Consider the following 17,880-nt stretch of genomic DNA (forward strand, 5'->3'; position numbering starts at 1 on the left):
TCTTATAGTCAGCTCTCAAGATTGGCCCAGTGCAAAAATCAGGGTTTTCCATAAGAGCAGGTGACATATGGGTTACGTCCGACTAGTTGAACATTTACTCAGCACTTCTGCCTTTCACTGGTGTGGAGCAAGGGGACAAAATATCCTCAATGACGCAACCTTTTAATAAATTCCCTAGTTTTTTTTAAAAAAGTACAGGCCTAGGATTTGGAAGAACTGGCTCTCCCAACTGTTAAGTATGTGACTAAAAAGAATATATATTTTTTTAAGATGAATTTTTTAATATACATTTATTTATTTACATTTATTTTTGGCTGCGTTAGATCTTTGTTGCTGCACGTGGGCTTTCCCTAGCTGCGGCGAGCGGGGACTACTCTTCACTGCAGTGCATGGGCTTCTCATTGCAGTGGCTTCTCTTGTTGTGGACCACGGGGTCTAGGCGTGCGGTCTTCAGTAGTTGTGGCACGCGGGCTCAGTAGTTGTGGCTTGCGGGCTCTAGAGCGCGGGCTCTAGAGCGCTGGCTCAGTAGCTGCAGGGCACAGGCTTAGTTGCTCCGTGGCATGTGGGCTCTTCCCAGCCCAGGGCTCGAACCCACATGTCCTGCATTGGCAGGCGGATTCTTAACCACTGCACCACCAGGGAAGCCCAAAAGAATATACTTAATGTTTTTGATTTTGTTGTTTCATCTGCAGAATAGCAATAATACTGCTCTTCTTATTTCATAAGGTTAATCATTTAACAAGCCTTCATAAAATGTTGTAAAGTGTGTTCATGCTCTAGAAAAGCAAGGTTTACAGTGCTATTAATGTTGTCTACTACAGTACATTTTAAAGAAATGTGCTTCTATGATCCTTTTCAACTTTCCTGCATTTAATATAATTTTAATACCCTTTACAAATCATCTAAATGTCTATTTGCTCTTTACTACACCTATGATTTTATTTGTTCTCAAATATAGCCACACCATTATATTTGCTGAGCGATCAAAGGGTTATTATGTAAAACATCTTCTGGTAGATGAGTTTCAGGATGTAACTGTTCCAACTGTCTGTAGCTCAAGATAATAAGGAAGCTTTCCTTGACAAATGAAATAAATACCCTAGCTTGGATTAACAGCCAATCATCATTGCAAAGGCCAATTTTAATGAGGGTGGGACCCTGCCTTGAATATATATATGTGTATTTGGCAGACTGCTGTTTCTCTCTTTCTCTCTGAACTTCTTGCCTCAGAGCAGCATCTCTCTACTACCCTCATTCATCATCACTATGAAGAGTATCACTGCTTTTGTCATCCTTGCTGTGGCAGCCACTACATGGGCTGTCACTCCACCTGGTAAGTTAGGATTCCTTTATAATATTCATGCTTTTACGTTAACTGCAACATATTCAGCCTTCAGTAATTACAGAATGTTAAAGTCAAAAGAAAATTTAGAAGACATCTATTTGGATTGGTCTAATCCACAGAGTGGGGGTGAAACAGACCTTGAGGAAGAGGAAGAGAGACTGAGAAGAATAAAAAGATTGTGAGCTTTCTGCTCAGTTCCTCATCAGGATCTTCCAGGTTTCTGACTTGGCCTTTCAGAAACCACCTATACAACTTTGAGACCATAACCCCAACTCTACCCTGGGCATGCCCACAGGATCTCCTGGATACCTATGACAGCCCTTTCTCCAATGACCAGAGATTCCCCCCACCACCTCATTTTTTTTTTTTTTTTTTTTGGTCAGGATCATATATCTCTGACTTGCCCCTGAGTTGGCCCTGAGTAAAGAAGTGACCTCTTTTAGGTCTGGCCTGGGCAAGGGATGTTGGGAAATGCGTTTTAGTTACTATGAACAATGAAACAATGAATTCAGCTTTGCATTTCTAACTGTGGATTTTACTATTTCTCCAATTCCTTCTTTCGAAATGAATCTCATCCTACTCTCTTCTGGTGATCAAGCAATAGGGACAGAGGTGAGTACCTTTTCGGCATGCTCTTGGTCAAAATGAAATCAGAGCTAATGTGTAAATGAGTCATGAAAGTAGCTAAACTGACTCACAGTGGGCTGAAATAATTCCCTAGGATGTAAAACTGTTCCTACTGTACTTTCCTGGTGGTGTTTCTTTCTTTAAAGGTTGCAAAATCAATCTCCTTGCAAAAGGAGAAGAGCAGATAAAGTAAACTTTTACCTTTGGGTAGCATTTTAAACTTTTCTCAGTATTTTTCACATTCATTATCCCACTGGACTCTCATTATAACCCTAAAAAGAGAGATTAATATTTCCTTCTTAAACTGCTAATTGTCATTTAAGGACTATTCTAGGTCTGATTTATTTTTGCAGCACAGCACCTGGTCCATAAAAGATCTTCTAGACATGTTTGCTGAAAAGTTGAAGAGTCTAGTACTCTTCCTACTCTCTTCTCCCTCTTTACCATCTCAATATGAGAATGACGGCAGAATTGAAGGAAGAGAATGTAGGGTATTATTTTTCTTCCAATTACAGGTGGACTGCACCAAATACAACAGAAGAAGTGCCAGGATTGCACGCACAAGGGAATGGAGACCATTATGTGGCATAGATCAGAAAACTCACAGTAATGAATGCATGTTTTGTATGCTAAATCAGTAAGTATAGTACTCAATTTGTAGCCCTGTTTTGCTTTTGTTCTACGATCACAAAATTCACATTGGCCAAAATCTGCTTGGTTTTTAAAAACATGGTTTGACAAATCTTACCTTTTGTCATGATCCTCCAGTACTCTTTGGACATTGCTTTGTTTTAAAAAAAAAATAGCTATATGTAAGGATATATATGCATATATATTTCTTTGCTATCCAGCCAAATTCTCATTTATATTATACAATGTCCCTCAGATTAGCTGTTACATATAGACATCTTTATTCCCACATTACATTTAAGGAAACTGGGTCTCAGGCAGGAAATGTATTCTTGGTCAAAGTTTCATGAATCTCCTGTGTTATATCTTTCTTATCACTTAGTGGAAACTCAGAAGACAGCTGTCTCTATTTGGGCTGTTAGCCATGGACACTGTTATAAGACTGATCTATTCTTCATACCCCAGAGGAGAATCATGTTGCTTCCCTGATTGTCCGGAAAAGTCTAGGGAAGAGAATGAAAGCCCAAACGCATAGTTGGAATTAGTTGGAATCCTCACCGCCACCAGCCCCACCCATTAAATATTAAGTCCTCACTATAAACAACATCTCAGCTTCTAGGAGACTTTAAGAATGGTTATTACCAGCCATTCCAACAACTTTTTTTTTTTTTTCATTCCAACAACTTGAATTCACTCCTTTCTGATTAGTAGTTAAAATCACGGGCTTTGGTGTCAGACATCTGGATTAGAATCCACGCTGCAGTTAGTATATCTGTGACATTAGGCAAATACCCAATCAGCTACACACTTCTGTATTCAGTAAGACAGAAATTATAATAGTGTTTAGGATTCACTGTGATAAAACATGTCAAACCTTAGCTAAGCAGCTGACACAGAGTGAATACTCAAAGAAATAAGCTCTTCTTCCTTTTTATCATTTTCCTCCTTCTTTTCTAGCCCTTCTGAAAATTTACAGTCAAATATAATAGCAAGTGTTATCCAAAATAAAGTCTCTCAGGATATGCAAATTCATGCCCTAATAAAACCATCAGAGACTGAAGACTGAGATGGTATTGATTATATTACTTCATATCTTCTTTTTAGAAGGAAGAAATCTAATACTCAGAAAGGAGAAATGACTGTAACAAAATTACATAAATTGTAAGTGCCAGAGATGTATGTGTGCACATTTTCTTTTAAAACTGCAAAAATGTTTGCACAGTATATTATGCTTTTGATTTCCATCTGAATATTCGTGGACTATTTTAAAAGTGCCCAATCTCCTTTTAATGTTGATATTATTTTTTATATTTTTATTTGTTTGCAAAATGATCATCTATCAAAGATGTTAATGGTAAATATCAGCTAACTAGGGTAGAATATTAACCAGCACTCTTCATTCTCAGTTCAGGTCAGACAACACAGAATGACATATGACTATGTTTTACTCCATAGATTATGAAATATCAAATAACTGTATTACCTATTCAATAAAATCTACTTTTCCAGATAGAAAGGATCTCAACTTAGGAAACTTCATGATGATGAATGTGTAAGTATACACAGAAATTTTATTCATTCTTAATATAAAATGTTTTAACAATTTCTCACTTTCATCGAGAAAAACTATTTTCAGATATGTATTCTAGAAATTATCTATGACTATGAGTAGTCATAGATAAGACACCTGGCCAGCCTAAACAGAAAACCTGAAGTATAATTTATTTACCCAGAGGAAGACTCCACAAACTTTATTCGTAGCCCTTAACTGGGCAGATTGATATACATGTGGTTATTTTCTAATACTGCAACTAATTAGCAGGTTAAGAAAAGAACATTAGGGACTTAAGAACACTAATAACAGTAAAAAAAGTTATTTAAAAAAGCACGAAAAAAATTCAAGAACACAAATGTAGAGATAATTTAGGGGTAAAGAGCTATGTGAGTGGAAAGTCAATAATTTTAATAGAGTTTGAAATGTGATACTATAAGAGAACGGCAAACAGGGGGTTGTGGTAATAAAGAGAGTTCATTTTAAGGATGGGCACCTAACCCATTGTGGTGGGTGAGGGAGAGAAATGTCGCCATGAAACTGTTACATAAGTAAACTGATATTTGAAGGAGAAGTCGGGGTCAGTCTGATGGATGAAGTGGGTAAGGTCATGCAAAGTAGGATAAATACGAGAAGCAAAGCACAGGGATGTTCAGGAGCAGGAAACACTGGGAATTCAGTCCTTAAATTCAGCTGGGATAAAAGGCAGAGCAGATGAGACTGGAGAGATAAGCATGGGTCATGAGGGGGCTTTCTGTTGATGGAATCAGTTAAATATTTGAACAAGATCGGATTTGGTTTCTAAAAATATCACTCTGGCATCAATGTGGAGGGTGAGTGAGGGTGCTGTTAGTCATACAATGAGCTAGTGTATTAGTATGCCAGGCTGCCGTAACAAAATACAGATCCTCCTCCATTTAGGGTGGGGTTACATCCCGATAAACCCATCATAAATTGAAAATATCATACGCTGAAAATGCACCTAACCTACCTGCCTCGCCTACCTTAAATGTGCTCAGAACACTTACATTAGCCTACAGTTGGGCAAAATCATATAACACACAGCCTATTTTATAAAATAATAAGGTGTTGAATAGCTCATGTAATTTATTGAATACTGCAAAAGTGAAAAACAGAATGGTTGTATGGGTACAGAATAGTTGTCAACATACGGATTGTTTACCCTGGTGACTGTATGGCTGACTTGGGTGCTGTGGCTCACTGCTCAGCATCACAAGAGAGTATTGTACTGCTTATCACTAGCTCAGGGAAAGATCAAATTTCAAAGTACAGTTTCTACTAAATGCATATTGCTTTCACATCACCATAAAGTCAAAAAATTGTTATTTGAACCATCATAAGTAGGGAATTGTCTATACCACAGATTGGGTGACTTAAACAATAGGAATTTATATTCTCACAGTTCTAGAAGTCCAAGATCAAGGCACCAGAAGATCTGGTGTCAGGTAAGAGCCCACTTCCAGGTTCACAGTCTACTATCTTCTTGCTGTGTCTTCCCATGGTAGAAGAGGCAAGGTTGCTCTCCGGACACTGTTTCATAAGGGCACTAATTCCATTCATGAGGGCTATGCGTTCACGACCTAATCATCTCTTAAGAGTTCTACCTCCTAATACCATCACATTGAGGATTGACTACAACATATGAATTCTGGGGGGATACAAATATTCAGGCAGTAACACATGCGAGACTTTTAGGATGATGGTCATTCTAGCTCATGACTGGAATGGTGGGCACATGGGTGTTGATCCTATAATAATAAATAATTTGCTTAACTATAAACAACAACAATGACAAAGTCTACATATTGTTGAGTGGATATATTGTAGAGTACATTATATAACCTATGTTTTAAAAATATATGTAATTATACAATAATTACATAATTTTCTTTTTTAACCTATAAATTGAAAAAGCGAGTTTACTTACGTCAACTCTGCTTTTGTCTAAACAAAATTTTCCTAGGCAGATATGCAAGTCTGGACAATGTTGTCCTGTGGCTTCAATAAAAAATCCTGAGAAGGGAAAGACTTTCCCCTACGGTCCAGGGTGGGACAGATCACTTGTGTGGTGGCCTTCCTGTGATGGAGAAACAGCTCTGGGGACCTAAAGAATGGCAGCTTAGTACTGTGGTGGAGTTATAATTGGTTAAAGAATGGACTAGACTGTGAAAGTTCTATGGTTTGGGCAGTGGAATTGACTTTCCTTTCTACTGGAGAACATGCAGTCTTAGGTTAAATCCTGTGAAGGATTTTCACATCCCTAAAGGTGGTAAGAATCTGCTTTGGCCACACACCTATGGTCAATTAATCTTCAACAAATGAGTCAAGAATGTAAAATGGAGAAAAGACAGTCTCTTCACTAAGTGACGCTGGGAAAATTGGACAGCTACATGTAAAAGAAAAAACTTAGAACATTCTCTAACATCATATACAAAAATAAACTCAACATGGATTAAAGAGCTAAATGTAAGACTGGATACTATAAAACTCTTAGAGGAAAACATAGGCAGAACACAGTTTGACATAAATCGCAGTAATGTTTTTGGACCCGTCTCCTAGAGTAATGGAAATAAAAGTAAAAATAAACAAATGGGACCTAATTAAACTTAAAAGCTTCTGCACAGCAAAGAAAACTATAAACAAAATGAAAAGACAACCTGCAGAATGGGAGAAAATATTTGCAAATGATGCGACTGACAAGGGATTAATTTCCAAAGTATACAAACAGCTCATATAGCTTAATATCAAAAACAAAACAAAACAAAAAAAAGAAAACAACTCAATCAAAAGATGGGCAGATGACCTAAACAGACATTTCTCCAAAGAAGACATATAGATGGCCAACAGGCACATGAAAAGATGCTCAACATTGCTAATTATTAGAGAAATGCAAATCAAAACTACAATGAGCTATCACCTCACACAAGTCAGAATGGCCATCATTAAAAATGCTGGAGAGGGTGTGGAGAAAAGAGAACCCTCCTACACTGTTGGTGGGGATGCAAATTGGTGCAGCGACTATAGAGAACGTATGGAGGGTTCTTTAAAAACTAAAAATAGAGCTACCATATGATCCAGCAATCCCACTTCTGGGCATATATCTGGACAAAACTATAATTCAAAAAGATACATGCACCCCTATGTTCACAGCAGCACTATTCACAATAGCCAAAATATGGAAACAATCTAAAGGTCCATTGACAGATGAATGGATAAAGAAGATGTGGTACATGTATACAATGGAATATTACTCAGCCATAAAAATTAATGAAATAATGCCACTTGCAGCAACACGGATGTACCTAGAGATTATCATATTAAGTGAAGTCAGGTAGAGAAAGATAAATATCATATGATATCACTTGCACATGGAATCTAAAGAACAAAAATGATACAAATGAACTTGTTTAAAAAACAGAGACAGACAGACACAGAAAACAAACTTACAGTTACCAAAGGGGAAAGGGTGGGGGAGGGATAAATTAGGAGTTTCAGATTAACAAATATACACTGCTATATATGAAACAGATAAACAACAAGGACCCACTGTATAGCACAGGGAACTATATTCAATACCTTGTAATAACCTATAATGGAAAAGAACCTGAAAAAGTATATATGTTACATGTATTATAATATATATATATAACTGAATCACTTTGCTGTACACCTGAAACTAACACAACATTGTAAATTAACTATACTTCAAAAAAAAACAAACTTAAAAAAAAGAATCTGCTTTGGACTGTAGAGTGAGGAGTTGGTTTTTTAAAATATTCGTTTGAGGTGACACTGGAACATACAAACTGAATTATTTCATAGCTAGGAATAGAAGCCTGACATCTAGGAACAAAGCCCCAAATTGTAGCTTCTGGAATTCAACCATGGGTATGAGAGATGATGAGGAAGTCAAAGACTAAGGATTCTCTGAGGAAGATGTGATCCCTCAGTCTTATTTACTCTCCTCTCCCAATATTAATTAGTTCAACTGGAATTTGGAGGAATTTGGAAAAGCTAAAAATATTTTAGCTTGATTTTTTTCCTCTTCTATGTATTTTCCTTTATGTATTTAATCTACAGGATTAAATACTGTTTGTAGACCTCTCTCCGTTATCTTATTTTTGCAGCTATTAAACAGGGTCACATATTGATAATATGCAATTCCTTTTATCTTAGGAAAGTTTGCTTCACTTTTACCTAGTCAATATATTGGATTTGTGGAAATTATTGTTTGATTTCTCATTGCTGTTATGGATGAGAATCAGGGGGGCCATAATTCATACTGGAATGTCACAAGAGTCAGGAAACTCAAATGTTAAAATTTGCTTCCTCAAGTCTGCCTTCCACGAGTAATTATTTACTTAATAATATTCTCTTGCCAAGGTATAAGCTCCATTAAGGTAAAGAATATGCCATGCTTTTTCACAGCTATATTTCCAGTGCCCATACAACTCCTGACAAACCAGAATCCCAGACAGTAGAAGGCCTACGGGAACTCATTTAACCAGTGATACCCTGCTAATAACAAAATCTGTGACAAAGCAAAGTTGAGAAAAATGTAAATTATTTGTTATCAGGTGGGAAGTAATTTCACGCTCATTATTACCTTTGAATACTCATACAATGCAGTGAATCTGTGGTTCTGAGCCTATAAAGCCCATATCAGTAGCCGAGGCAGGCAGTTTTCCAAGCTGTTTAAATGTTAGCTCACTTAAACCTCCGAAGAGTTCCTTAAGGAAGGTTTGATTACCCCATTGTGCAAATGGGAAAATTGCATCCAGAGAGGAAAAATTACTTTTCAAGTTGACAAAAATATTGTAACTTGATCTTTTGCTTTTATGTCCAGAATCCTTCCTAAACAATGGGATGTCTCTACCTCTCTGAACTGGGAGATGACCAATTTACTTAGGAAGGTGACAGGGTATTTTCAAATTGTTCCATATTAGACTTACAGAGCCCACAGGTTGGATGAAAACCACTTCTTTCATATTCTAAGTGACCCAGGTCCTTTCTGGAAGTTTCCAGTAGGTCTGTTTTTATGCTTTTATTGAAATGAAGTAATGAGACAAATTAACTGAGGTAAATAAAAATTTGTTCATTCCAGTATTGTTAAAAATAATGAAATTGAAATCAGCCTAATTGAGCAACTATGGAAGAATATTAATATAATAAAAATCCACATATGTGATAGAATATGACACTAGGCATCTAAATTCATGTTCTATATGACTATATTTAAGATCAAGAAAATGTCACAGTACATTTCTAAGTCACAAAAGTGTAAAACAATATATACTACAAAACTTTGATTAAATATGACAAGAACACATATATATGTTCATCTCTGTATGTATATACAGATTTTTTAAAAAAAACTGGAATGATATAATTCAATACAGTTTATGTTTCACAGTTATCTATGGGTTTTGAGGTTTCTTGTCTTTTTATTTCTTTTCTAATATTTCTACTTTTTGAATTTTCTAGACTATACTTGTATTTCCTTGACATAAGAAGAATTGTTTTCTACAAAATGTAACATAGAGGCAGGAAGTTCAGAAATTAGGAGGAAACCCAGCTATGATAAAGGTATCTTCCTTGTTACAAAGCTGTAAAGGTCTGGATTGCTACAGGACAAGGCTGGACCCACTGCAAATGGCATCCACAGGCCTCATCTGTCACTGCAACCTCCTCTCTTCCTCAGCTGTTTCCACATTTTTCATTCTGGCCAAAGGCGCTAATTATTGTTTTGGAACATTCGATACTTCTTCTACGCTCTTTCCTACTGTGGTATGTTTCTTCTGCTATTGCCTCTTTGGATTGCCCACCCAGGGCTGCCCTGGCCAGCGATCTGTTCCCACCCCCCAAGTCTTGTAGGCATCTCTGTGCTCCCTTCCCCAACACCTCCTGCTGAGTTTGTCTTTGACTCATCCTAAATGTTTGGCCTCCCAGGGCCTGCTCAGCCCAGCACACAACGCGTCAGTGCCTTCTCTCTCCTACACAGCTATTCTATCCTCTCTTGAGGCTCTAACACATGCTCCTTAAAGGAGAGGCACCAGCCACAAAGAATTACATTACATCTCACTTCCTTTATGAGGTGAGTCAACCTGGGTACACGTTGTAGGGAGAGTGGGTATCTGGCATTGTGTTCTGGTACAGCTGGATCTTCCACTGTTGAAGCTCCATTCCTAAAAGAATCCAGGGAAGATGTCAGGAAGAGATGGGGATGTATTTAGAAAAACATGGAGTCATAGACTGTCTCAGGAGCGGGCCAAGCAGACAGCTCTGGACATTGTGCCAGGAGCCTCCAGACATCCTGGAGAGTGGAGTACTGTGGAAACATTTCAGTGTCTCAGATAACAAATAGCATAAAGGCAAGGAGTTCATGTATATTACCTATCAACATATGCTACAGAGCACAGAAAAAGGCCTCTAGGACACAGGGAGGACCAGGTCACTTTTGCAGGATCAGGAAGACAGGGAGAATTCAATGTGGTCTTTGGTCAGGACCTGGAACCTCCATATACCATTCTTTAGGGTCGGAAAGGCTGCTACAAGGAAAGGCAATCCCAAGGGAGGATTTGCTCACTGAATTCTCCCTTTCTGTGTCTGGATGAAAATAGCTTTGGAACTCCTGTGAGATAAGAGTATTTCTTTTTTTCTCCCTATACAGTCTCTCAGAATGCTCCAACAGGGTTTAGCTTTCCAAGTCAGAAGATTCTCAGCACAGCCAAGCAGGCCTGGAGTATTAGAAATCTTTATCTTAATTCCAAGAGGCATTCTCTGCTTCATGACCAAGTACAGACCTGCTTCCTCTATTGAGAAGCTCTTGTTGTCTAGAAGCCTCTAGCGGCCTCATCATTTTCTTTGTATCCTTTCAAACAAAAAAATTTTGAGAGAATCGTCAGGTAAGGTGCCTTTTCAAGACACTTAAAATACCTCCATTCTAACATAATACAATTATTCCCAAACAGTAACCTCTGATTTACTTCTGTCTTCTAAGTAGTCACAGGTCTGTCACTGAGATCTATACATTTATTTATAACTAACCAAAGTTTAACTATTCCTGGGCATTTGTTCTCGGAGAAGGAGCATACAATAGGTATACTGGAGATGAATATTCACTTCAAAAGTGGTCTTAATATCCTGATAACCTCTTCTTTGGTGATTGTATCAAAAGGCAACATCCTGAAGCAGTATCTCAGAGCATTATTCTAAGCACACACCAGGAGGAAAAATGGCCAAATCCTTCCCAGTACTCTGCTCACTTCTGTTCTTTATCCTGATACATTTGACGTTACCTTCTGGTGAGTAATGTAGCTGTTTTGGGCAGGGATGTAAGGTTGACTGCTGGGCTGTGACATGATAATCTGGAAGAGAATGCTTTGAGATTTTTGTGTATATATATTTTTATTAAGTGTATCATTTTACTATACTTATATATCTGTATATATAGAGAGACAGACAATGGAGTGTGATCAAAAAAAAAAAAAAAAAAAAAGGCTCTGGGCCAATGGGCAGGGGCCTTAGCTTTCCCATCTATTAATGCAGACTATAAGACCTAACTTGTGGGGACCAGGGGCTTGGGTGACTGGGTGAGGTAACGTGTGAAAGTGACTGGCAATATGCCTCCACCACAGTGCATCACAAAAATTCAGAACTTTTGAAAATGCTCTGCCATATATTTGACTGGGTCATTATCTTTTGTGTCCTTTTTTAGAGAAGTCATGTAAAGCAACCTAGCTTCAAAGACTGAAGAGCTTAGTTTTCTTACATATCTGCCATGAATTCTTGGGCATTTAGTCTTCTTACATATCTGCCATGAATTCTTGGGCATTTCATAAGATATGGGGATTGGGTTAAAAGATCTCTTGAAAGTTCTAGCATTTCTTCATTTCTTTCATATATTGGCTGTCAGCTCTGAATCCTCTCAAGCCCAGGCTAATTACTGTTAATCAAAAAATTATTTGGTACACTGGACTGGCAGTGATGCACCTATATAATCTGCTGCTGATTATCTACCAGGAGTAAAAGAGTTACCCCACATTTTAAAAAAATGAATGAATATATGTATAAATGAAATAATGTTTTCAATTATTGCAAGCTTTCTTGGTACTACATTAGAACTCTTTTATTCTGTCAACAAATTAAGCTATGACTTACCAGATACTAGATTCTTTAACTATTTTCATTTGTTATGGTTTCAGGCCCTCCACACTGGTGGCCACCACATGGAAATATTAAGGTAATTTTCCTCTAAATTTCCTGGGAACAAGACTCTGAGTTTTCTTTGGAATTACTATTTTAGAACCTTACTGAGGCAAGTGATGTTCTTCAATGTTACATGAATGTGGCAGGTACACTGTAGGTATAGGAGCTCAGAGGAGAGTAACCCAAACTGGGAACCAAGCTGAGATTTGGTCATAGGTATACCACAGAGCCCTCGGTAGTGCCTGGAAAAGGTTTATGGACACTGGCGGTTGCCAGGGGGCAGGGCAGGTTCTTATATGCCCACAGACTTGTGCATAACATGGTTTCTGCTCTGGAGGGGCCCACAGTTTGGTGGAAAGAATGCTCCTAACTGCCCTGTGATATGCAGAGAATGCCTACGGGAGTTGTGAATGGCAAACGCCAACTCTAAGATATAGACTGAGGTAATGTGAAGGAACAGGAAATCTCTGAACAGAGCCTCAAATTCTGTTTCCAACTTGTATGAGGGCAAAGTGACAGAGACACCTTTTTCATTTTCAGCTATACCTCTGAGCACTGAATATATTGTGGGGTAAAATAAATGTTTAATAAATGGGGGAAACGGTGAAATGAAAGATTTTTTTGGTTTTTTGATGTGGATTTGCATCACTGTACTCCTTCACTTCAGGAGCATTTGCACTTCAAGCTTTTGTCTCATTAGTAAATTTTAAATTTTACTTCTTAAAAAAATACATTCATGAGTTGACTGGTGAGAAAGATGTTTTGAGGGCAGCTTGGCCTTCAAGGGACCCATAGATCAGAGTGCAGAACCTGTCAGAGGCTATAGCTCCAGCAAAAAAGTCTATAGAATTTGTCCAGGATTTATACTCTAGCCTCATAGAGTTGAGTCCTAGATTTTTCCTCTCAAGAAGGTTGCCTGCAAGAGTAGTCCTCCACTTGTCCATCAATTTATGAACAAAAATAAGCTTACTCATTCTTACTTATTTTCTCATGAAGCTTACAAAAATAGCCAGAAAAAAGGAAGAGAGTGACTGTTTTTATAGTAAATTCTATAAATAATTCTATAAATGAAAGAAATAGGATGATACAATAGAGAATATCTATTGAAAGTAGAGATACTACTATCAACAATGTGATCAGTGAAGGCTTCTTGGGCATGGGGATATCTGAGATGTGAAGGGTGAGAAGGAGCCACCCAGATGGAAAGCAGTGAGGAAGATTTACCTACTTGAGTCACTGATTAAAGACCTGTGTGACTGGAACACAGAGAGGGAGGGAGAGGGTGCAGCAGATGTTATAGTTACACAGCAGATGAATACATAGCCTACTCACCTGATGAATATACATTCTACTCTAAAGAGAAAGAAAAGCTATATTTACAGATGATACTATTCTTGCTATTATTTGACTATATTCATTCAGTTTGAACTATCTTATATCGTACTGATTTTGCACATATTTATAGAGCAAGACTAAGTGCCAATATATGTGCTGGACACACAAAGGTTAGTCTAATCAGAAACAGACCTTACCCTTATGGGCTTATAATTCTTTGGAGTGTGGAATTAGTCAAATAATTGTACAAACGCTTTATTACACACTGATTAGAGGTACTTAAAAAGGAATGGAAAGTTGGGATTGTATTTTGGGAAATTTCTCTGAGAAAGTAGGTCATAACCTGAGCTCTGAACGTAGAATGAGTTTAGGTTCAAGAAAAAGACAATACATTTGATGGGGTGGTCATGACAAACCACAAGACTCTAAGATGGAGGGACAATGGAGCATTTGAAGCAAAAACAAAACAAAATTTAAAAAAAGACAAAAAAAAAACCCCATGGAAAATGGCAAAGAGCAAGGTGGTATAAGGCAAGGTTGGAAAAGTCAGAAGGGTACAGATCACATAGGGTCTTTTAGCTTATACTAAGAAGAAATTTTTTATGTGCAGTGAAATGCAATTAAAAGAGCATAAGTACAGGAGTAATATGATTCAATGGATGTTTAAATTACAGAAATTAGAGGCTACAGAGGAAAGGAGAAAGTGGAGGGATTAGTTGGGTGACAGACAGATGGTGGTGGCCTGGCCATGGTGGTGGTGTTGGATAAGGGAAGAAGGGAGAAGAGTTCATATATGATCCCTCTTTCTCTAAATACTCAGCCCAAACTCCTTCCCACCTTGTATTAGAGGTACTTTATCTACCTATCTTATGGTAATCATAGAGCCCCTGAGACTATCATCGACAAGCTCAATCATCCCAGAGTCACTGCTCTCAAGCCATCACTGATACCAACATTGCAAGCAGACATGGGTTCTGGTGCCACTGAGACATGCCCCTTCCTTTGTTTTCAGTTTTCCCTACAAAATCAGGGAGTTACTCTAAATGATCTCATGTTTCACAACTTCAAGAAAAGAGTTAGCTTGGAGATTTTTTTAGTAGATAAGATGTGATAAATATTTTAAGTCAAGGCATATAGATTTCAGTGAAACATCTTTTCTAATTATGGGGCTTCAGTTTCCTTAGCCGAGTTGCCACGGAAAACCTCTAAGACTAATTCCAGGTCAAATAGTCTGAGAATAAAGGAGATTGAGAGAGAAGCTAAATTTCCCAAATCTGTCCTGTTAACGCACTCTTCCTTTTCCCACTATAGCATAGCAGGCCTCCTTTCTCTCTTCCTGTCAGGAGGTCCTGACAACAAGGGCATCACATACATTGTTAGCTGATGGACATACATGGGTTCTGGTTCCCTTGCTTTGTGGAGGGGGAAGCTAGAGAGCTTTTGTCAGACTAGGATATGATTCTATGTTTAGATTTTCCTAGTAAAGTCCAGAGGTGTCTGTGAGTGTAATTCTAATCGTATCATTCTTTTCAACTCAATTTCAGGTGAAATGCCCATATAAGAAAGTAGATTGAGTTGGTTCAATGGAACAGTGAACCCCTGCCCTGGTATATATCAACCCATCTGTGGCAACAATTTGGTAACCTATGAAAACCCCTGCATCTTTTGTGTTGAGAGCATGTGAATAATACTGGGAGAAAAGAAGAGAACAACGAAAAAGCTTAGTGCAAGGTGATTACCTCTTCTACCAAGTACAACAGCCTTGAAGCCAGGAGTTTGCTCCAGTTTGCTCAGATAATAATCAGTCCCTGCTCAGGAGAACATGTGGCAATACAAAGCCCACTGGAATAGAAAGCAGACTTGCTGTACTCAGTAGTGTTTGCTAGGCCCTTTCTTCTCTCAGCAGTCGCATTCCCATATGCCAATTGATAGATTTTTTTCACTTGAAGCTTTAAATATCCCTTTGAGTCCTTGAAATTCTTTGATTTTAAAACAAACTGTACTTTTTCCTTCTCTCAGATATCTTCAACTTCATATGTGTCTGAAACTCTGAGCTAGGATAGGTGACTATAAAGTTTGGGTCCTCTGGCTAGTTTAGTTTTTGGATTTATGTGACATGATTATCAGTGATTAGACACTAAGTCTCACAAAACTGTGGCTTCAGGGTTGATCTCTGTATAAGACAGTGAAGTTCACAGGGAGAAAAACTCTCCCCATGGCACCAGACTGGGGCCCTCCACCCAACGATCATTTTGTAATTTTCACAAAGAGCAATGAGATAGGAATGTGTACATCTCAGGCCACCCCCACTAATGGAGAATTCAGCCAAAGTGTAAGAGCATTGACAGAGTAAGATGAGGACTGATATGCCTCATATATCATAAGTTGAGGCCTGATTAAGTAACTTATTTTCAAAGAGCTTATAGTATAGGTCATAGTATCTTCAGTGGCATCTTAGAATCATGGAAGGATAACAGGGTAGGAAACCCAATAACCTGGCTTTTGTCTGTAATCAATGCCCTTTATGCTCTTAGTTTCCTCAAATATAAAATAAGGGTGATAGATAATTTTACAAGTATTTTTGTAGCTCTGACACTCTATTAATGAAATATTTATTCTGATTCTTCCTTTAGGAAATCTCAGGGAAAAATTAGATTTCTGCATGATGGAAAATGCTGAGTGGACTCAGACATGAAAGAAGTACCTTTTTTTAATCTTTCCATTGAGAAAATCCTTCTCTTGCAACTCACCCCTCCTTGGATGTGTTCTTAGTGACAGAGAGCTACCCCTAGTGAGCTTGTAGACCTCTCCCCTCACTGATTCGCTGCCTTCCATATTCTCCCTAATAAATAAACTTTTCTGAAAGTCTCATTTAACATGGGTCTCAGATCTGTGTCTCAAGCCTCAGAAGTAGAACAAAATGAACATTTGAGCCAAAGGTCAGAGACAAACACGGGGCTTAATCAGGTCTCTGATACTGTAAACTATGGAATAATCTATCAATATGTAAAGGCTCCTGGTTGTCTTCCAAGGAACACAACAGAAATTTCTTCCATATTCCTTTAGAATTAAAAAAAAAAAACCAATTAATAGGAAACATGCCTAAAATAACCAGTTGAGCTTCCCCTCGCAGCTGTAACCAGAGTAGTCATCCATCTACCAGCTCTAGTTTGTCTAAGACAGACTTCGTATAGAAAAAGTACACCCTGGGAGAGTGCTCTAAGCTTTCACAGCTCTTGTCTGAGAGGAAATTGCTATCTAGAAATTAAATGAAGGTATAAGAGCATTCTCAGAACTACCAGTCTTGCCTGAACCAAGATGGTGGAGTAGAAGGACGTGCTCTCACTCCCTCTTGTGAGAACACCAGAATCACAACTAGCTGCTGGACAATCATCGCAGGAAGACACCGGAACTCACCAAAAGATACCCCACATCCAAAGACAAAGGAGAAGCCACAGTGAGATGGTAGGAGGGGCACAATTACAGTAAAATCAAATCCCATAAATGCTGGGTGGGTGACTCACAGACTGGAGAACACTTATACCACAGAAGTCCACCCACTGGAGTGAAGGTTCTGAGCCCCACGTCAGCCTTCCCAACCTGGGGGTCCAGCAACAGGAGGAGGAATTCCTGGAGAATCAGACTTTGAAGGCTAGTGGGATTTGATTTCAGGACTTCGACAGGACTGGGGGAAACAGAGACTCCACTCTTGGAGGGCACACACAAAGTAGTGTGCGCATCGGGACCCAGGAGAAGGAGCAGTGACCTCAGAGGAGCCTGAACCAGACCTACCTGCTAGTGTTGGAGGGTCTCCTGCAGAGGCGGGGGTGGCTGTGGCTCACCGTGGGGACAAGGACACTGGCAGCAGAAGTTCTGGGAAGTGCTCCTTGGCGTGAGCCCTCCCAGAGTCTGTCATTAGCCCCACCAAAGAGCCCAGGTAGGCTCCAGTGTTGGGTTGCCTCAGGCCAAACAACCAATAGTGAAGGTACCCAGCCCCACCCATCAGCAGTCAAACGGATTAAAGTTTTACTGAGCTCTGCCCACCAGAGCAACAGTCAGCTCTACCCAGCACCAGTCCCTCCCATCAGGAAACTTGTACAAGCCTCTTACATAGCCTCATCCACCAGAGGGCAGACAGCAGAAGCAAGAAGAACTACAATCC

General features: G+C 38.7%; 2 protein-coding genes across 2 annotated transcripts; both read left to right on the top strand.

Moving 5' to 3' along the window:
* Positions 1–1,266: 1,266 nt before the first annotated feature.
* LOC137758935 (double-headed protease inhibitor, submandibular gland-like) lies at positions 1,267–8,679 on the top strand. The gene is made up of 4 exons (XM_068534886.1): positions 1,267–1,333; positions 1,944–1,957; positions 2,488–2,609; positions 8,604–8,679. Exons 1-4 carry the CDS (start codon positions 1,267–1,269, stop codon positions 8,677–8,679), a joined length of 279 nt encoding a protein of 92 aa, XP_068390987.1.
* Positions 8,680–11,409: 2,730 nt separating this feature from the next.
* Positions 11,410–16,397, top strand: LOC137758528 (serine protease inhibitor Kazal-type 14-like). Its single transcript, XM_068534544.1, is given in 5 exon segments — positions 11,410–11,477; positions 12,372–12,417; positions 15,263–15,284; positions 15,287–15,398; positions 16,352–16,397. Coding segments are annotated over 5 exon segments (294 nt in total).
* The last annotated feature ends 1,483 nt before the right edge of the window (positions 16,398–17,880 follow it).

The sequence above is a fragment of the Eschrichtius robustus genome, chromosome 2 (assembly GCF_028021215.1).
Source record: "Eschrichtius robustus isolate mEscRob2 chromosome 2, mEscRob2.pri, whole genome shotgun sequence".
In the NCBI taxonomy this organism is placed as follows: domain Eukaryota; kingdom Metazoa; phylum Chordata; class Mammalia; order Artiodactyla; family Eschrichtiidae; genus Eschrichtius; species Eschrichtius robustus.